This window comes from Oncorhynchus masou, chromosome 30 (assembly GCF_036934945.1).
Source record: "Oncorhynchus masou masou isolate Uvic2021 chromosome 30, UVic_Omas_1.1, whole genome shotgun sequence".
Taxonomy (NCBI): domain Eukaryota; kingdom Metazoa; phylum Chordata; class Actinopteri; order Salmoniformes; family Salmonidae; genus Oncorhynchus; species Oncorhynchus masou.
The window spans coordinates 9,377,228-9,399,606 of NC_088241.1; the positions used below are offsets into that span (position 1 = coordinate 9,377,228).

Consider the following 22,379-nt stretch of genomic DNA (forward strand, 5'->3'; position numbering starts at 1 on the left):
TACAGTACACACTTTATTTTGTTGTCCTAGGCTACCTGGCTAAAATGCTTGCTTGCTGGCCTAACTTCCATTCATGGGACACGTTACCTAGTTAACATTAGCCTTCTACATCTAGCTACATATTGAATTTACATCCTCTCATAGCAATGTATGTATTAATGGTTGGATCAGAGTCGCCATAGAGATCCTAGTGGGGGGTGTCATAAACCCTCAAAGTTCCAGAATGTATTGTAAAATAAAAAATAAGCAACATTCCCCTTGTGTATCGTTTATATGGTAGATGGTTTAGACTGTTTGTACTCAGAGTATATAACTTTATAGTGGATCACTTTGGGATAGATTCTCTAGATGGGCTATTACTGCAACACCATTTATTGTGATCCAAATCTACAACAAAATCGTCATGATAATCTTTGATGTGAATCTAGAGCAGACCAGACAGAACTGGTGGTGCATTAATTAAGTTTGTTCACATTTTAGTCCTCTACTTCGCTTGCTCATCAATCCTCAATCCATTTCACATAAACATATGATGTAATACCTACTATGAACCAACAGGAGAAGATGTGTTGATTTACAGAGGCCACGACGACCTGTGAAGAGTTTCAACTAGATAACACAGCCACAACGTCAGCGGATTATATCCTTATAATCTATGAAAACAAAAATGTGTTTTGTTTTTAATTTAAGGTTAGAGTTGGGTTTAAAAGCAGATTTGAATGAGATAATTTGTAGATATAGGTGGGGTTTATGACTTTGTGGCTGTGATAACCAGTGAAGACCCCTGAGAAGAGGAAGACAAGTGGAGACAGCAGCTCATTGGTGACGAACAATTACTTCTGCTTGACATTTACATTCTTTGAGTACTTGAAGTTGATTTATGATAACAGTAGATGTTGGTTTTTCCCACACATTAGATCAATGTGGATCAGCATGTCCCAGTAAGAACATAAAGGATGAAAAATAACTCGCTAGTAGATTGGGATATTCAGAAACAAACATTACAGACTATATTAAAATGCAATGAAACACAGATATTTTTCATTTGATCACTGCTGTTGTTGAACATTTACACATGTTCATATTCAATCTGATCTGGAGAAAATGTTCAAGGTACTTTACTTTACAATTGTTGTATTCTCCATCTCAAGTACATACAGTATATCTCAATATGGCCTGTTTTGACAAATGATTCTATACTGTATCTCTCTGTACATTCAAGGGGACCACAGAAGCACTGTGCTGACCTGAGTGTCAGTTACACATAAGTGGATTACAGTTGAAAGGAGCAACACAAAAACATTAATATACTGTATATACACTTCCCAATAATTATAACTGTATAGCCATTCATATCAGGTTAATTTTGATTCACCCAAGCCATAGATACAAACAAAAGCCTTGTGAAAGCCTTGTGAAAGCCATAACACAAGCCACAACACAAATAAGAATGTACTATATTATTTAGCCATAATAACAATAAAGCTAACAAATATATTTTACTGGAGCTTTTGACAGACTAAGTACAATGGCCTCTGAGCCAGCTGACTCCCACATGCTTCCTGTTGTGTTCAAATGTTACCATAGATTGCATCGTCTCCACCAACACATTCGCATGGGTCGCCATCTTCTTCAGCCTACATGAAACCAGATCAGAGATATCATCATCATCATCATCATCAACAACAACACCTCTATTGTTATCTTAATCCTTCGTATTTAGAGCAAAGTTCTTCTCAGATCTCTACAGTAGCTGTAAACATATGCAGTAGGCCTACAGTCAAGGTGTGAATTACAGGGGAGCCAGGGGTGGCTTAGCTCCCCTGAATGAGACATTAGCTCCCCTAAATGCAACAAAAGTCCAACTTTGAGGGGGTCTCTAATAAATGCTAATTTAACCATTCTCCTATTTGTTTGAAATGTAGTGAAAAGTATGTTTTACGGTGGTAAATATGGAAATATAAATTAAACGAACTCCCCCACCTCTCTGTCATGGTTTAAACCATTTATTACTACGTGGCATCAATGTCCACCCACTAGTGCTGAATTTTGGCCTAAACTGAGCTCCTTTGCACATAGATTTTCCTTTGTATTTCCTAATTTTCACAATTTGTTTTCCATGTGTCCTTGATAAAAATAGCCTTTATTCCAATGCATTAGATTTATCCGTTGATTTATCATTGTTTGCTTTTGTCAGTCAGCTGTTTAGAGTACTCATTGCTTTGTTTTTCAGGTGTGCGCTGGTTTATTCAGTGGGGAGAACAAGTATTTGATACACAGACGATTTTGCAGGTTTCCCTACTTACAAAGCATGTAGAGGTCTGTAATTTTTTATCATAGGTACACTTCAACTGTGAGAGATGGAATCTAAAACAAAAATCCAGAAAATCACATTGTATGATTTTTAAGTAATTAATTTGCATTTTATTGAATGACATAAGTATTTGATCATCCAAGCAACCAGAAGGAATCCGGCTTTCACAGACCTGTTCATTTTTCTTTAAGAAGCCCTCCTGTTCTCCACTCATTACCTGTATTAACTGCACCTGTTTGAACTCGTTACCTCTATAAAAGACACCTGTCCACACACTCAATCAAACAGACTCCATCCTCTCCACAATAGCCAAGGCCAGAGAGCTGTGTAAGGACATCAGGGATAAAATTGTAGACCTGCACAGGGCTGGGAGGGGCTACAGGACAATAGGCAAGCAGCTTGGTGAGAAGGCAACAACTGTTGGCACAATTATTAGAAAATGGAAGAAGTTCAAGATGACGGTAAATCACCCTCGGTCTGGGACTCCATGCAAGATCTCACCTAGTGGGGCATCAATGATCATGAGGAAGGTGAGGGATCATCCCAGAACTACACGGCAGGACCTGGTCAATGACCTGAAGAGAGCTGGGCCCACAGTCTCAAAGAAAACCATTAGTAACACACTACACCGTCATGGATTAAAATCCTGCAGCGCACGCAAGGTCCCCCTGCTCAGGCCAGCGCATGTCCAGGCCTGTCTGAAGTTTGCCAATGACCATCTGGATGATCCAGAGGAGGAATGGGAGAAAGTCATGTGGTCCGATGAGACGAAAATAGAGCATTTTGGTCTAAACTCCACTCGCCCTGTTTGGAGGAAGAAGAAGGATGAGTACAACCCCAAGAACACCATCCCAACCGTGAAGCATGGAGGTGGAAACATCATTCTTTGGGGATGCTTTTCTGCAAAGGGGACAGGACGACTGCACCATATTGAGGGGAGGATGGATGGGGTCATGTATTGCAAGATCTTGGCCAACAACCTCCTTCCCTCAGTAAGAGCATTGAAGATGGGTCGTGGCTGGTTCTTCCGGCATGACAATGACCCGAAACGCACAGCCAGGGCAACTAAGGAGTGGCTCCGTAAGAAGCATCTCAATGTCCTGGAGTGGCCTAGCCAGTCTCCAGACCTGAACCCAATAGAAAATCTTTGGAGGGAGCTGAAAGTCCGTATTGCCCAGCGACAGCCCTGAAATCCTGAAGGTTCTGGAGAAGGTCTGTAAGGAGGATTTGGCCAAAATCCCTGCTGTAGTGTGTGCAAACCTGGTCAAGAACTACAGGAAACGTAAGATCTCTGTAATTGCAAACAAAGGTTTCTGTACCAAATATTAAGTTCTGCTTTTCTGATGTATCAAATACATATGTCATGCAATAAAATGCAAATTAATTACTTAAAAATCATACATTGTGATTTTCTGGATTTTTGTTTTAGATTCCGTCTCATGGTTGAAGTGTACCTATGATAAAAAATTACAAACCTCTACATGCTTTGTCAGTAGGAAAACCTGCAAAATCGGCAGTGTATCAAATACTTGTTCTCCCCACTGTATATTTGTATATATGTTTATATATATATATATTTTTTTAACCGTAACATGCAAAACATAAACATAACAGCTAGAGGGATTCCAGAAAGAAATAATAATAATACAAATCCACATTATATCAATTAATAAAAAAAAATTAATAACGTTTTGTTTTGTATACGTTTTAATGACTCTAAATAGTTTTCCAAATCAGATTTTTAAATAATAAGAAAAGGGGCTTTATCTTCATAAATTTTGATTTGTGTATAGATGTTTGTTGGTACTGGTGTTCTGTGTGCCATCCGTGGCAAGAAGTAGTATTCCATTTATTTAACTTTATATCAATATTGTTTTGTTTCTGTTAATGAGATTTATCTGTTAATTGAATGATTAGAATATTCCACCCTGAAACCATAAAATTGTATGGAAATGATTAGAATGTATACAATTATAATCAATAAATGTGTCTTTGTGGTATTTTAAACACAGACTGTTTGAGCAAAATTCGGTGCCGACCTGACTAGAGATTTGGGAGAGAACGGGGAGTACGTCTCAAGGTCAAGGTCTCCCTGATCACTGTCGGCTGGGTAGTGAGACAGTATGTGCATAGGATATCTTCTGTTTGTGTGGAAGTATGTGCCTAGGATACAGTGGGGCAAAAAAGTATTTAGTCAGCCACCAATTGTGCAAGTTCTCACACTTAAAAAGATGAGAGAGGCCTGTAATTTTCATCATAGGTACACTTCAACTATGACAGACAAAATGAGAAAAAGAAATCCAGAAAATCACATTTAGGATTTTTATGGATTTATTTGCAAATTATGGTGGAAAATAAGTATTTGGTCAATAACAAAAGTTTATCTCAATACTTTGTTATGTACCCTTTGTTAGCAATGACAGAGGTCAAACGTTTTCTGTAAGTCTTCACAAGGTTTTCATACACTGTTGCTGGTATTTTGGCCCATTCCTCCATGCAGACCCCCATGCTTCACAGTAGGTATGGTGTTCTTTGGATGCAACTCAGCATTCTTTGTCCTCCAAACACGACGAGTTGAGTTTTTATCAAAAAGTAATATTTTGGTTTCATTTGACCATTTGACCATATGACATTTGACCATATGGACCATACCATTTGACCATATGACGTGAAGCCCCAGATCGAGGGAGATTATCAGTGGTCTTGTATGTCTTCCATTTCCTAATAATTGCTCCCACAGTTGATTTCTTCAAACCACACTGCTTACCTATTGCAGATTCAGTCTTCCCAGCCCAGTGCAGGTCCACAATTTTGTTTCTGGTGTCCTTTGACAGCTCTTTGGTCTTGGCCATAGTGGAGATTGGAGTGTGACTGTTTGAGGTTGTGGACAGGTGTCTTTTATACCGATAACAAGTTCAAACAGGTGCCATTAATACAGGTAACGAGTGGAGAACAGAGGAGCCTTTTAAAGAAGAAGTTACAAGTCTGTGAGAGCCAGAAATATTGCTTGTTTGTAGGTGACCAAATACTTATTTTCCACCATAATTTGCAAATAAATTCATAAAAAATCCTACAATGTGATTTTCTGGATTTTTTTCCCTCATTTTGTCTGTCATAGTTGAAGTGTACCGATGATGCAAATTACAGGCCTCTCTCATCTTTTTAAGTGGTAGAACTTGCACAATTGGTGGCTGACTAAATACTTGCCCCACCGTATCTAGTGTTTGTGTGGAAGTATGTGCACAGCTATAAAATGGATGTCTTTTGTATTCTTGACTTTAGAACGTTCTCTGAATAAACTGTACTAACCTTTTGTTTAAGCTGAGTATTTGACTAATTATTATTATACCCAGGGTCTAACAAACCTCTGGGTTTGGTCAGAGCTATTGATTGTCAGTTATTATCATTGGGATAGAAAATTCTGGTGACAGTTTCCTGGATCAGCTGATGATGGTTGACAATATCACTAGACAACTAGCCTACAGTTAGACACCAATTCACATCAAATCCATCCAACAAGTAGGCTTTACTTTAATGACAGTAGGCCTATAAGGTAACTATTTCAGTTAGAAGAGGTTAACGTTCGGTTAGAAGCATTCGATTTTGCAATGGCATAGGACAAACATTATTTTGGATTTGTGTGCCCTTAAAGTATTTTCACGGCAAAACATAATGAAATGTTTTGAATGCATAGTTACACTTACAGTGCATTTTCCAAGATCTCCAAGATCCATGATTTGTACAGGGTTTAAGTTCAATGTTCTAATTCAAAACTCCAAGCATTAACTCATGAATTATAGACAACTCATGAACTAGGGTGTAAAACATATTTTGATTCAATTATATTGTATGAAGGCCACCTGTTCTGCTTGTGTTTGAATATGTGTGTAAAATAGTCTCGACTGAGAGGGTAGGCAACACAAGTAAATGCCGTTTCCCCACCTTTTTCAGAGAAATTCATTTAAAGTATAGGGAGTGTTAACATTTTTTTTTACCCCAACCGGCAATCAGAGTTTACCCACGTATGTTTTTTACCACTACCTCACTGGCTACCGGTAGGCTTATTTGAAGTTCATGGTAATACACATTGTAACCTAGTCTAGTAAATTGATGTCATGCCCTGACCTTAGTTATCTTTGTTTTCTTTATTATTTTGGTTAGGTCATGGTGTGACGAGGGTGGTATGTGTGTTTTTGTCTTGTCTAGGGTTTTGTCACGCCCTGGTCAAAATATATTGTGTTTGTCTGCATTTATTTGGTCAGGCCGGGGTGTGACATGGGTTTTTGTGGTGTGTTTTGTCTTGGGGTTTTGTTGGGTGTTGGGTGTGTGGCTTAGTGGGGTTATCTAGCAAAGTCTATGGCTGCCTGGAGTGGTTCTCAATCAGAGGCAGGTGTTTATCGTTGTCTCTGATTGGGAACCATATTTAGGCAGCCATATTCTTTGAGTGTTTGGTGGGTGATTGTTCCTGTCTCTGTGTTTATTGTCACCAGATAGGCTGTATAGGTTTTCACGGGCCATTTGTTTGTTTTCTTCGTCATTAAACATGTCTCAAAAATACCACGCCGCATTTTGGTCCACTTCTTCACCAGATGAAAGCCGTTACAGGTTTTTTGTATATCTATGGGGTTTTGGTATTGTCTAGGTAAATGTAGGTCTATGGTGGCCTGAATTGGTTCCCAATTTCATAAAATTAAATTGTGAAACAATAATAGCTACAACTATACTAAATATATCCACGTCACCAAAACATTTATTTAAAAAAATAACTTTTTTTCTGTGAAGGTATACAGTAGCATCAACAGCACTCGCCAGGGGAGAACAATGGTGTAGCCGGAGGACAGCTAGTTTCCCCGTCCGCCTCTGGGTACATTAAAAACCTAAGAGGCGCATGGTTCTCACCCCCTTCCATAGACTTACACAGTAATTATGACAACTTCTGGAGAATGTCCTCCAATCTATCAGAGCTCTTGCAGTATGAACTGACATGTTGTTGATAAGGAAATGTGTTTTAATAAATTATTAGAATATTACACTCCTGAAACCACAAGTCTGAAACCATGTGATTGTATGAAATTGATTTGAATCATTGGATTATTATAATGCATGTATATAAGCATTAGAATCATTTAGATTATTATAATACGTGTATGGTTTTAGTCGGTGGAATAATATATACTGGAGTGTAGTTCATCAGAATCAACGTTTTGGGGACAATGTGTCTAGTATTTTGATAACAGACTGCCTGTCTGAGCCAGATTCGGGGCCGACCTTGGCTTCGGACACTGAGAACTTCCCAGGCCCAGGTCTCTCCTTATCTTAGGGGAGGGCAGGAAGACGCTATTCTCACAGACTCCCCTAATCTCTATTGGCAGGCAGATTTGATGGTTTGTGTGGAAGTATGTGTGTCATTATAAATTGAAGATCTTTGTACGGTGCACGTCAGAACGTTCCGTGAATAAACATTTAACTTTGGTAGACTGGGCCTCTGTCTGTTTTCATTTCTATCAGTATCTTACAAATCCTGCTATAACAGACTGAGAGTACTATAATTTAATTGGTTAATGAGCAGGAGAACAGAATTCTCATAACAGTTGTCCACCCAATCAAAGGATCAGAGAATGAATCCAGCACTGAAAGCATAAATTACAGATAGCTAGCGAGCACTGCAGTGCACAAAATGTGGTGAGTAGTTGACTCAAAGAGAGAAAAAGATAATAGTTGACCAGTTTTTAACAAATTAATTTCTTCAAAAATGAATTAGAGAGACCGTGCTAACTATATTTCATTGTATTTTTTTTCACTTTCACTTACCTAGCTAGTGAATGCAGCTAGCTAGTTTAGCCTATTCAAACACCTGGCTCAAACAGAGAGGGATGCTATGTTAGCCAGCTGGCTATGGCTATCCAACACTAGAACTCTTCCAAGTCAAGGTAAGCTTTTGGTTTTATTCATTTATTGCCACCGGTGCCCAACGGTGTAACTGCCAAAGTGCTTGCTTTACACTGTACTGCATGATTGTCGTGGCTTTATTAACAAGTTAGTTCGAGTAGCTAATGTTAGCTATGTTGACTATGATGTTAGCTAATATGATGAAAATGATGTTGGCTGTGTGTAGCGGTTATGGTATCAAGGTTTGGCTTGGAAAGGTTTTTTCACCTGGTCACACACAGCTGTTGTATTGTGCATTGAAGTCCACAAGCGAATGTAAAGGGTGAGAGGAGGAGAGTGCTTAGATGCAAGAAGGAATTATATAATGAGCAAATGATCATGCTGTTTGTATTTGGCTGCCATGAAAGTGAACTGTGAATACACCTGTGATCAGGGGTGTATTCATTCTGTCCATAATGTTGAAAAACATTTCCTAAATGGAAGCAAATGGAATGAAACAGGAATAAACATACCTGAATTTGTCCAATAGAAACACTAATTTGCAACTGTTGGACTAATGATTATACCCCAGATCATCCGAATGCTCTCTAGCAAACTTCAGACGGGCCTGGACATGTACTGGCTTAAGCACGGGGACACGTCTGGCACTGCAGGATGTGAGTCCCTGGCGGCGTAGTGTGTTACTGATGGTAGGCTTTGTTACTTTGGTCCCAGCTCTCTGCAGGTCATTCACTAGGTCCCCCCATGTGGTTCTGGGATTTTTGCTCACCGTTCTTGTGATCATTTTGAGAACTTGGAATGAAACAGGAATAAACATACCTGAATTTGTCCAATAGAAACACTAATTTGCAACTGTTGGACTAATGATTATACCCCAGATCAGCTAGATACAAGCAAGTATGCAAGGCGGTATTGCATGTGTCAATGTCTGTCAACTTGATTACTCACATTTTTCTCTCGACCTGTGCAGCTACGTTGTAAATTTTTGTTCATAGGCTAGGTTGTAGCAATCTCATGATGGGAATAGGGAAATTTGTATATCATGTAGTAGCCTAAACCTATCGATGTTACATTGAGCTGGGTGAATGGAATATGAATGACAGTCATCCAATACGCTGTACTAGAAATAAGACCATGCTCATAAAAAAATAAAACAATCGTCCTCCCTCATCTTAAACGGCACTGTCCGCAACTGAGGTTAGGGTGACCATCCCGTTTTTTAATGAATGTAGGCCTTATCAATGGCAATCGCTGAATGTCATTGGCATAACGTTTTGGTGTTTTGAAAGAGATGTATATTTCCATTTATCAAACTGGCAATTAGAGACTACAGTTTGAATGCTATAATTATTTTGGAGTAGACCAACATGCAGAGGTCGCTTACTTTTTGAAGTGATTTGTTTGAAAATCAGATGAAAATATAATGACTGGTTGTGTTCATGCCACAGTGAAAGATAATACACTTTTACTGTTTAAATTACGTCTTTATTTTTAATTTAAATAAATTATGTACGGGCAAGCGAGTGCACTCAATAGAGACCCCCTGAATGTCATGGTGTAATTCACTACAGTTCATACAGTACCTCCATGTTGCCATATAGCTGATCGTTGGTGTAGTAGTTTGTGAGGATTTCACTGCTGGTGTCTTTCTGCTCTTTCCTGTGGATAGAGTTAGGACAACTCTCAGATGCATTCTCTAAATTTGATAAGACACGACAAGATTTAATTTAGGCTAATGGACTTTAGCAACTCAACAAGGATTCTAGGTTAAGATGACAGATAGAACAGCCTGTAGAAAAATACCTTGATGTTGAGGGGTCTGAGGAAGCACACTTGGCTGCATCCATGTCCTGTATACTGACTACTGGCTGGTCACTATGACTCCTCCCACTGATGAGAAAAATGCCAAGTTATCAAAACAGAACAAAACAGCTATCATAAACAATATACTTAACTCCTTCCAAAAATAAATAAAATAGTAACTTACCCCTTCTTAGTCAATAGGCAAGCTGACATGGGAACTAGTATTACCACCACCACTAATGCAGCAATACCAATTGAAACGTACAGCATGAACATCTTATCTGTCCAAAAACAAATAAATATTATGTACCTATACTATTCCTTATGATATAAATAATTATTTGTTTAATTAATTAATTAATGATACACTTCCCCAACTGTATCCCTTACCATTTGTGGACACAGTGAAGGACAAGGTGGCATTGCCCTGGGTGTTGCTGGCATGGCAGTGGACGGTCTCTGAGAAGCCTAGTGCCCTCTGTAGGCTAACTATGGTAACTGACCCATGCATCTCCACCCTGGTACTGGGCAGGTGTCCTGCTGGAAGAGACCACTCCACAGTGCTGGGGGGCTCTGAATCCACAATGCACAGACATGTTACCATAGAGATGTCTGAAGTGCAGGCAGAGTCCACTTTGATCTCAGGGGGGTCTGGGATGAGAATGATGAACAGTTTGGTTTTAACTGAACACATCCGGAAGAGTATTGTCTTAATATTATATACACAGACATGACATGCCCTTTAGTGACAACATGTGGATGAATCAACTAACTCTGGATCTACTTACACTCTACGTTGAGCTTCAGTGGGCTGGATTGGCCTTGTCCCTCTGTATTGATGGCAGTGCAGTAGAGGGCTTCAGTGAGTCTGGTCACATTCTCCAGTGTGAGTGTGGGTCCAGTGGTGGGCAGAGGTCCTCTGCTGTTGTGCCAATGGTAGCTGTGGGCAGCAGGGTTACTGTCACTGGAGCATCTCAGCTCTATAGAGTCTCCCTCCTTCACACTGGACACTCCCTTAACCTTCACATCCACTGGGGCATCTAGGAATAACATCATTAGTAAGAATGATATTACTATGTAATGAACATCTTAGGACAGATTCAGTGGATCAACCACGTGATTTCAATATATTTTAATTTCCAAAGGGAAGTACGGACAAAGTTTTAGTTCCCCTTTCAAATAAGTTTAATTTCTCATATTCACAGAAATATTGTGAAAGTGAAAATCTTCCAAACAGTGTTGTTAATACACAGATGTGGGCCACTTACATTTGACAGTTAGCATCTTGGAGCTTTTCACTGTCTTCCCTCCCCTGTATGCTGCTGTGCAGACTAGAGGCTGGTTGTTATCAGCATTGCTGGATCTAAAGGTCAGGGTTGATGTCTCTTCCCACTGGCCCTTGGTCTGCTGCTGTGATTGGATGCTGGGTGTTCCAGAGTGGCTCCAGGTGAGGAGAGGGGGATCAGATGGGCAGGAGTGAGACACAGAGCAGGAGGCAGATACCTCCTCCCCCACCTTCACCACCTCCATCACTGACAGAGAGAGGGGGTCTGGAGAGTCTGAAATCAACAAACAGATGACAACAGTTATAGCATTTATTCTATTTATTAGTCTTTCCTTTTTTGTACCCTTACAATTATAATCAACAAGAAGCTATAGCTAATATGTTAACTTTAGGGTAAATAGGATACTGTAATTGTCTATTTTCCCTGGAGAACTTACCCCTCACTGCAATGGAGACTCTGTCATCTTTGTATGAAGCCTTGTTATAGTCTTTGATTTCAATCCTGAAAGTAAAGGGTCCTTTGTCACTGCTATGGAGGGGGTCGATTCTGAGAGAGCAGTTCTTCTGTCTGAGGTTTCCTACCAGCTCTGTACGACCCCTGTAGTCTGTGATGACGTTGGAGCTGTCTGGGTGGTAGATAACCTCAGAAGTGTCTTTGAACCAGATGCCAGTGAATTCAGAGGGCTTTATCTTTGGTTCTGGGTAGTTGAATGAGCAGGGAATCACGATGCATGAGCCCTCCAGGCCGGAGACTGAGCCGGGCACCTCAGCAGTCCATGACGAGGTATCAACTCCCCACACTCAAATAGCAGATGGAAAAATATTAGTCAGAGGTTTTGGACACATGTCAAGGAATTTGAGTGTAAGAATGGAATGCAGTTAGCTAATTTAGCCTACTCAAACAACCGTCTCAAACAGAATGGGATGCCATGTTAGTTAGCTGGCTATGGCCAGTCAATGTAAGCTTTTGGTTTTATTAATTTATTGCCACCAAGGCCCGCCTGTGTAACTGATAAACTGCTTGCTGCTAACTGTACACTCTACTCCACACTGTACTCTGATGTGTTGTGCAATGAAGTCCACAAGCGAAGGGAAAATGTGAGAGAAGGAGCGCACGTAGATGGATGTGAGACGGAATGATACATACAACCAGCTTTTTGTATGTTGCTGCTATGAACGTGAACTGTGTTTGCGTGTGATCAGGTGTGTATTCATTGTGCCAGTTCTGTTGACGGGGATAAACATACCTGAATTGGTCGAATAGAAACTAATTTTCAACTGTTGGACTAATGATTATAGTCCAGATCAGCTATATCCAAGCAAGAGTGTGGTAGGTGGTACTGACTATGTCACTGTCTGTCACCTTGATTACTTCAAATTCTGTCAACCTGTGCACCTACGTTGTAAATGTTCCTTCATCAGATAGGTTGTAGCAACCTCATGATGGGTACAGGGAAAATTTGAGAGAGAGGAAGGGCTCGTCTCACTGGTGATGTAGAGGTGTAGTGATATTACATTGAGCTGGGTGAATGGAATATGAATGACAGTCATCCAATATGCTGTAATAGAAATAAGGCCATGTTCATAAACGGCACCGACCGCCACTGCTGTAATCACATTGTTTGTATTTTCTTGTCAGCAAATGAGTAAATAAATAAATACAATATTTATTACTGTATACAGAATGTATATTTGTAGCCTACCTCCAAGCCAAATGCAATGAATAAGAAAACGCAACGGTAATTTCTCAATCTCCATCACCTCCTCTCAGTGCTGGACCTGAAGGTATAAGGAACATTTTATTATCACTAGTAAGTTAACATTGGATATGATACTTGTAATGTCTAAAATCCAAATCAATTACTTGCATAGTTTGCCATTCTTGCTCATTCTTGTCAGATATCCACCCTCCTTTCACATCTAATTCCCATCTCACATGTAAAATGATGTCTTTATTTTTGCCATCAGGAGTTCCTATATTTCGTCTCAGACTGATGGTGAGGCGAGTTAATTCCTTGAGGGTTAACTGACCTCTGCTCAGTACCCTGCCCTGAACCTTAGACACTGTCACGAGCCGGCTACCACCCAGTACTGCTGCCCTATGTACATATAGTCATTGAACAATGGTCACTTTAATTAATAGTGTTTACATGTTGTTTTACCCTCTTTATATGTAAACCCTGCAAAAAAGAAACATCCCTTTTTCAGCACCCTGTCTTTCAAAGATAAATCGTAAAAATCCAAATAACGTCACTGTTACGGATACAGGTATCCTGTGTGTGTGTGTGTGTGTGTGTATCCTGTGTTTGCGCTCCTTCTCCCCTCACAGGTGAAAATCATCACTCCCCAATCAGTCACCAATCAATCATCAATCAGAAGACACACCTCCTCCTGTTTTCCTACCCTATCACAGTTCCTTTCCCTTGGTTTAAAAACTCTGTCAGTTGTTTGCTCTGGAGCTCAATCTCTCTGTGAATGCCGTATCTGTAGGTCACTCGCTCACTGTGTATTAACCGTGCTTTTGTTTGAGCACCTCCATAGCACTTTGTCTTCACCTGTGAGTATTGTTTTGGTTATGGTGTTTGTTTGCTGGTGGGAAAAGGGGAAACCAAGACAAGTCGCCCATGGGCATACACTACCTGTAGGTAGACTTTGTTAAATACACTAGTTAGAACTGGGCCGACCACCCACTGTATTGTTAGTTAGTTAGCTGTTGTTAAAGTAGGCTAGTCTAGCTTAGTTTTTTTTTAATACTTATTGTTTCTTTCCTTGGGTCCAGCTCAGCCCCTTTTCCTGCTCCCCCCATTACTGTGTTTTCAAATAAACCTTGAGTTTGACGGTAGATTTCAGTTGTCCTGGTTATTTCGTTCACACTTTTGCTTTGTCACTATTATAATTTGCAAGAGTTAAGGGTCTCATTACCATCTCCCCACCCTCCTAGACTGTTGGGCCAAAAGGGATTTATCACAGATCGTCATTATAAAGGGTTTAAACTGCTTGTTCAATGAACCATAAACAATTAACCCTTTCACACATACCATCCCACCCGTGTGATTAGAACGCTCATTTAGAACGGCCAGTTTCGAATGATGTAACAATCAGCATTTGAGCTGGCCACACTTTTTTCAGAAACTTTTTACACAAACAGTCCTTACAAAGTTATGTCCAGAATGTGAGCAGTTTATTTTTGGATGTAATGTTAAGATATTCACAGAAGTATCTATAGCATAACACCATCTTAACCGGAAAAATGTAGGCTACATTTGTCCTAGCGCTAACTGAGGAAAGATTGACTCAACACAAGCAGTCATATATTCTAACTCTCAGCTGACAAACTACAATATGAATTAGCTAATTAGCTAAATCCAGAATGCATTGTATACATTCTGGAATGGAGAGAACGTTTGAACATCACGTGCATAAAAAAACTCACACTGGGGCGACCGTATTTGCAGTTCAAAATGCACCTGTAGACAGGTCGTTAAGACACCAACAGCTTACAGACAGTAGGCAATTAAAGTCACAGTTATGAAAACTTAGGATACTAAAGAGGCCTTTCGACTGACTCATGAAAAACACCAAAAGAAAGATGCCCAGGGTCCCTGCTCATCTGAGTGAACATACCTAAGGCATGCTGCAAGGAGGCATGAGGACTGCAGATGAGGCAAGGGCAATAAATTGCCATGTCCGTACTGAGACACCTAAGACAGGGAGACAGGACGGACCGCTGATCATCCTCGCAGTGGCAGACCACGTGTAACAACGCCTGCACAGGATTGGTACATCTGAACATCACACCTGCGGGACAGGTACAGGATGGCAACAACTGCCCGAGTTACACCAGGAACACATATTCCCTCCATCTGTGCTCAGACTGTCCACTATAGGCTGAGGGCTTGTAGGCCTGTTGTAAGGCAAGTCCTCACCAGACATCATCGGCAACAACGTCGCTTATGGGCACAAACCCACCGTCGCTGGACCAGACAGGACCGGCAAAAAGTGCTCTTCACTGACGAGTCGTGGTTTTGTTTCACCAGGAGTGATGGTCGGATTTGCGTTTATCGTCGAAGAATTGAGCGTTACACCGAGGCCTGTATTCTGGAGTGGGATCGATTTCGAGGTGGAGGGTCCATCATGGTCTGGTGCGGTGTGTCACAGCATCATCGGACTGAGCTTGTTGTCATTGCAGGCAATCTCAACGCTGTGCGTTACAGGGAAGACATCCTCCTCCCTCATGTGGTACCCGTCCTGCAGGCTCATCCTGACATGACCCTCCAGCATGACAATGCCACCAGCCATACTGCTCGTTCTGTGCGTGATTTCCTGCAAGACAGGAATGTCAGTGTAATGCCATGGCCAGCGAAGAGCCCGGATCTCAATCCCATTGAGCACATCTGGGACCTTTTGGATCGAAGGGTGAGGGCTAGGGCCATTCCTGCCAGAAATGTCCGGGAACTTGCAGGTGCCTTGGTGGAAGAGTTGGGTAACATCTCACAGCAAGAACTTGCAAATCTGGTGCAGTCCATGAGGAGGAGATGCACTGTAGAACTTAATGCAGCTGGTGGCCACACCAGATACTGACTGTTACTTTTGATTTTGACCCCCCCCTTTGTTCAGGGACATATTATTCCATTTCTGTTAAAATAAAATAAAATTGTATTTGTCACATACACATGTTTAGCAGATGTTAATGCGAGTGTATCGAAATGCTTGTGCTTCTAGTTCCGACAATGCAGTCATATCCAATGAGTAATCTAACCTAACAATTCCACAACAATTACATTATTCACACAAGTGTAATGGAATGAATAAGAATATTTACATATATAAATATATGAATGAGTGATGGCTGAACGGCATAGGCAAGATGCAGTGGATGGTATAGAGTACAGTATATACATATGAGATGAGTAATGTAGGGTATGTAAACATTATATGAAGTGGCATTGTTTACAGTGGCTAGTGATACATTTATTACATCAATTTCTCCATTATTAAAGTGGCTGGAGTTGAGTCAGTATGTTGGCAGCAGCCACTCAATGTTATTGATGGATGTTTAACATTCTGATGGCCTTGAGATTGAAAAACAGGTTCTGTCTCTCAGTCCATGCACTGATGCATCTGCACTGATCTTGCCTTCTGGATGATAGCGGGGTGAGCAGGCAGTGGCTTGGGTGGTTGTTGTCCTTGATGATCTTTTTGGCATTCCTGTGACATTGGGTGGTGTAGGTGTCCTGGAGGGCATGTAGTTTGTCTCTGGTGATGCGTTGTGCAGACCTCACTACCCTCTGGAGAGCCTTACGGTTGTGGGTGGAGCAGTTGCCGTACCAGGCGGTGATACAGCCCGACGGGATGCTCTCGATTGTGCATCTGTAAAAGTTTGTGTTTTTGGTGACAAGCCGAATTTCTTCAGCCTCCTGAGGTTGAAAAGGAGCTGCTGCGCCTTCTTCACCACGCTGTCTGTGTGGGTGGACCATTTCAGTTTGTCCATGATGTGTACGTCGAGGAACTTAAAACTTTCTACCTTCTCCACTACTGTCCCGTCAATGTGGATAATGGGGTGCTCCCTCTGCTGTTTCCTGAAGTCCACAATTAACTCCTTCGTTTAGTTGACGTTGAATGTGAGGTTATTTTCCTGACCCCACACTCCGAGGGCCCTCACCTCCTCCCTGTAGGCCGTCTAGTCGTTGTTGGTAATCAAGCCTACTACTCTAGTGTCGTCTGAAAACTTGATGATTGAGTTGGAGGCGTGCGTGGCCATGCAGTCGTGGGTGAACAGGGAGTGCAGGATAGGGCTGAGAACGCACCCTTGTAGGGACCCATTGTTGAGGATCAGCGGGGTGGAGATGTTGTTACCTACCCTCACCACCGGGGGCAGCCCGTCAGGAAGTCCAGGACCCAGTTGCACAGGGCGGGGTCGAGACCCAGGGTCTCGAGCTTGATGACGAGTTTGGAGGGTACTATGGTGTTAAATGCTGAGCTGTAGTCGATGAACAGTATAATCACACAGGTATTCCTCTTGTCCAGATGGGTTAGGGCTGTGTGCAGTGTGATTGCGATTGCGTCTTCTGTGGACTTATTGGGGCAGTAGGCAAATTGGAGTGGGTCTAGGGTATCAGGTAGGGTGGAGGTGATATGGTCCTTGACTAGTCTCTCAAAGCACTTCATGATGACGGAAGTGAGTGCTACGGGGCGGTAATCATTTAGCCCAGTTACCTTAGCTTTCTTGGGAACAGGAACAATGGTGGCCCTCTTGAAGCATGTGGGGACAGCAGCCAGCTGGTCTGCGCATGATCTGAGGACGCGGCTGGGGTGCCGTCTGGGCCTGCAGCCTTGCGGGGGTTGACACATTTAAATGTTTTGCTCACGTCGGCTGCAGTGAAGGAGAGCCCACAGGTTTTGGTAGAGGGCGGTGTCAGTGGCACTGTGTTGTCCTCAAAACGAGCAAAGAAGTTGTTTCGTCTGTCTGGGAGCAAGACATCCTGGTCCACGACGTGGCTGGTTTCCTTTTATAGTCCGTGTTAGTCACGTGTGTGGAACTTGTTCAGTTAATGTCTCAATTGTTGAATCTTGTTATGTTCATACAAATATTTACACATGTTAAGTTTGCTGTTGGAAAAAACAGCTGACATGTATTTTTTTGCTGAGTTTATAAGACACACACTGAGTGTACAAAACATTAGGAAAACCTGCTGTTTTTGTTATGACATTTTAGGTGAAATCTATGATCCCTTATTGATATCGCTTGTTAGATCCACTTCAATCAGTGTATTTGAAGGGTTTGAGACAGGTTAAAGATGGATTTTTAAGCCTTGAGACATTGATTGGGTTGTTAATTTGATTAGTTATGAAATTTCTCAATATTTTTTATTTTTACTTGTTTGACATTTTACTGCATTGTGAGGAGCTAGTAAAATAAGCATTTCACTGCACCCACTATAACATCTGCTAAACTGTGTACGTGACCACTAAAGTGTAATGTCTTTTACAAAATGTATTTTGGCGTTGCTTTCCACATTGCCAAACTCAAAGATTTTCAGAAGCTCAGTGTGAAATCTCTTGAAATTAGTATTAAATCTTATAAAATTGTATCCTGTACCATTCCACCATTTTCACTTTAGTCGGGGATATTACTCATACTCAGTTAGTATGACTAACAGCACATGATTAAATCAAACTGTTTGTAGTATGTATTTCAATTCACAATTTCATTCAAACAATGTACTTGTGATAGTCTTTCACAATCTGTATCATGATCTGTGCTGTGACCATAGAATTGGGGATAGAATCCTGGAATGGACATGAAAGGTCTTATGAAAGGTCAGCCATTTTGGTCAGGGAGTTGGTCAACCATGGTCAGCCAGTGTGCTATGATAACTATTCTGTTACATCTGATCCTGCCACGCCCTCTAGTGCTCATCCTGTGTCTCATTGACCTGCTGACACTCCCCCAGTACTCTCTCCCTCCCTCTCTCTGTGTGTGATTGTGTGGGCGGAGACAGGTGTGCTGGAGTCAGAGCAGATTCCCACCAGCTGCAACCTGTTCCATAATCAAGACTTCTACACATACTCACCCCTGCCACTTCCACGCTGCCAGATTGTAACCTCTGCTCAGTCTGTCTACGGTTCCAGCTGTTTGTTACTATTTAGATCCTGTTGTGCCTGTTTTCCTCTCCGCTACAGTTCTGCCCACTCTGACTCTGGTCCCTGTCTGGACTCTGTCCTGGATTCCCCACTCTAATACTCCCTTGGATTCCCCTCTGGACCTGCTTACCCTGTCCCAACCCCTCTCGCTCCAGCCTCCTCGTCTGAGTCTGATCTTGGGTTCCCCTGTTCCACTCCGCGTAACATATTCCAACCTTTTTTTTAATTAACTGCCAATATGCCAATATTCCATTGAAACAATGCAGTCAATCTACAGGTATATAATCAGTTGATGATAGGACTTAAACAAGTGGTAAATGCAACAAGTACTAACATATAACACACAGCTTTCTAAGAAAACAAACATTGAGACCTTGATGGTCTATTTACATTTTAGAGGCTATTTATACAGAAAATGTGTATAAAAACAATATATACTGTACTCATAAGTATATGACAATATTGAAGATTACCAATGATGATGTTACACAATTTCTGATATATTACATGCCTTGCTTTTATTTTCCTGAAAAAGTAAAAGCAGGAAATGACTGGTTTGGATTTCACCCTGACCACGACTGCCATTTTCATACGTTCAGGAACTGAGGGTTTATGACACAACCCCTCTAGTAATTTTATAGGATCTCTATGGCCGTGACTGTTAAAGGAATTTGATTCCTATAAGTTCATCAACCAATTCAATTAAAACACTGCCCATTTCTAAGAATTTGTAAGATACTTATTTGCATAAAATGGACAGAGACCCGTCTCAAAATCAATCAATAGTGTTTATTCTCGAGAGTACTGATCATAATACAATGTACATTGGTTTATATCACATTTCGTCATAGCATTTTGAATGCTGCTTCTCCTTCTCTCCGATACAATGGCAATATAGTTCACAAGCCTTCCCACACTGCCTGCCACCTGTTAAACAATCTACTACAAGCCCAAGGTCTCTCCCCTCCCTGGGTAGAGACAGGATGTCCTGTAAGGAACACAGCATTCCAGCCAGTCTGACGATAGCTCTATTAGTTTCTAACAAGGAACAGACAGTCCTTCTAATTCTGGACAAAAACTACACACATTACATTCAGTATTATGATTATAATAAGATTCATACATCCATACAGTAACATAGTAGTATTCTGTTTAGTCATAGTTCTGATTTAAATGTATACATAATTTAGTCATTATTCATTAAAAATCTCTTAACAGTGACTAGGTAGAAATATTTCACTAATCTATCCCTTAATATTAGTAAATATAATTAGTCACACCCAATTCTAAATACAGTAACAGTTCCAAGCAAAAAAAACTGCCTACAGTATATCCTAAACTAACACAATTATTAAAATTGTCTTTACCTTGTAACAATATCTGGTCTTCAATTAAATATGTGTATGGTGTTTCTCGCTTGTCATGTGGGGCTTTTCGAATCAAGTTGAGCAGTAACTCAATCAGGAAGTAACAAGCGATCTAAATGTAGAACCTCATACATAGATAACGGGAATAGCCCCTGAATGCAATGACTAGAACATACCCATTAAGATGATTAAGTGTCAAATGCAACAGTGAATAATTAACAGATTAAAGGAAAGAATGTGCTGAACACAAATGCTGTAACACTTTATTGTATTCCTGAGTGTAGCCGGCCCCTTCGATGCTATCACCATCAAAACCCTGTGGGTGTCCAGAGTCTTGTTCCTCGTACAGACCAATTTCCCTTCTGAATGTGGATAGAAAATTGCTTTCTAAAATTCTAGCCACAAGATTAGAGGACTCACTGCCACTAATTGTGAAAGGAGACCAAACTGGCTACATTAATAATATAAGGAACCTTATCACTAATCCACTGTAAAAGGAAGTTTTTCCTCGCTGTGAAGGTAAGGATGTTGTAAAGCCTCCTTTTACCCACAGAAGTAACATGCCTACTAGGGAGATCCAACAGTAAAGAAACTGGGTCCAATTCTAGATCAACCCCTAGGATCTTTTCAATTTCTTGCAGAACACCAGACCAGTATCTTTGTATTTTGGTACATGACCATAAACAATGTGTTAGGGTGCCTTTATCAGTTTTGCATTTAAGACACTGAGGAGAAGAGGAAGTGGGGCTAAAAGCATGTCTGCGATTTGGGGATATGCAATCTGTGTATTATTCTTAATTGGATTGCTCTAGTACGATTACATATAGATATTGTCTTTGCATATCTCCAAATGTCCTCCCACAGCTCTTCGTCAATAGTAACAATAGTAACACTCGTCGCCGGAGGATCCGGATTGGGAACCCTCGCAGGAGGCTCCGGACTGAGAACCCCCGCTGGAGGCTCTGGACTGCGGACCATCTCAGGAGGTTCCGGACCGCGGACCGTCTCAGGAGGTTCTGGACTGTGGACCGTCGTTGGCGGTTCTGGACTGTGGAACTGTTGCCGGAAGCTGACTGTGGAGGTGCACTGGAGGCCTGATGTGTGGGACCGGTACAGGTAGCACTGGGCTGATGACACTCACCTCAGGGCGAGTGCGGGGACGATGCACAGGACGTACTGGACTGTGGAGGTTCACTGGAGACACAGTACGTATGGACGGCACAGGATATACTGGGCCATGGAGGCGCACTGGAGGTCTGGAGCGTAGAGCTGGCACAACGCATCCTGGCTGGATGCTCACTTTAACCCGGCAAGTGAGGAGCGCTGGCACAGGACGCACTGGGCTGTGAAGGCGCACTGGCGACACAGTGTGTAGAGCCGGCGCAGGATATCCTGAACCGAGGAGGCGTACTGGAGACCAGGAGCGCTGAGCTGGCACAACCCGTCCAGGATGGATGCACACTTTCGCATGGCAAGTGCTAGGAGCTGGCACAGAACAACCCGGGCTGTGGATGCGCACTGGAGACACATTGCGTACCTTTGCAAAACATGGTCGCCGTTGGTCCTCCATCGCTGCCTCCGCCTGCTTCCATGGCAGGGTATTGTCCCCTGCCATAACCTCCTCCCATGTCCATGATGTCCTCCACTCACTTTTCTCCCGGGCCCAGAGTAGGGAGGTAAGGCAATAAGGTAACGCTGCTTGGTCCTTTGGTGGTGGGATCTTCTGTTACGTCCTTTGTTGGAAGGAGACCAAGGTGCAGCGTGGTAGACGTACATTATACTTTCATTTTAAATGTCACCAAAAAAATAATAATATGCAACACAAACGTAAAGCTATATGCAGTGCAGAAAGCAACCACACACAAACAAGATTCAATAACTGAAGGTGGGAAATAGGGCTGCCTAAGTATGATCCCCAATCAAAGACAACGATAGACAGCTGCCTCTGATTGGGAACCATACCTGGCCAACAAAGAAATAGACAAACTAGAATGCCCACCCAAATCTCACCCTGACCTAACCAAATTTACTATATACTACCTGTGGTGTTAAAGGTTGTTGAAAAGTGTGTAGCAGA

At 41.6% G+C, this 22,379-nt stretch overlaps 1 protein-coding gene across 1 annotated transcript; it reads right to left on the reverse strand.

Moving 5' to 3' along the window:
• LOC135522001 (sialoadhesin-like) lies at positions 1-20,398 on the reverse strand. Its single transcript, XM_064947864.1, has 10 exons — positions 20,303-20,398; positions 12,995-13,070; positions 11,729-12,091; positions 11,275-11,565; positions 10,795-11,046; positions 10,397-10,657; positions 10,191-10,287; positions 10,007-10,093; positions 9,787-9,862; positions 1-1,637 (listed from the first exon to the last, which is right to left on the reverse strand). Exons 2-10 carry the CDS (start codon positions 13,047-13,049, stop codon positions 1,572-1,574), a joined length of 1,548 nt encoding a protein of 515 aa, XP_064803936.1. The 5' UTR covers positions 13,050-13,070; positions 20,303-20,398; the 3' UTR covers positions 1-1,571.
• Positions 20,399-22,379: the final 1,981 nt, after the last annotated feature.

Bases quoted from the DNA above. Each gene is read 5' to 3' on its own strand.
- LOC135522001 (XM_064947864.1), bottom strand. From the start codon at position 13,049: ATGGAGATTGAGAAATTACCGTTGCGTTTTCTTATTCATTGCATTTGG. The intron at 11,566-11,728 runs GTAAGTTCTCCA...TGTTGATTTCAG, and splicing joins AGTCTCCATTGCAGTGAGGG to ACTCTCCAGACCCCCTCTCT. The intron at 10,094-10,190 runs GTAAGTTACTAT...TTTTCTCATCAG, and splicing joins TGCCTATTGACTAAGAAGGG to TGGGAGGAGTCATAGTGACC.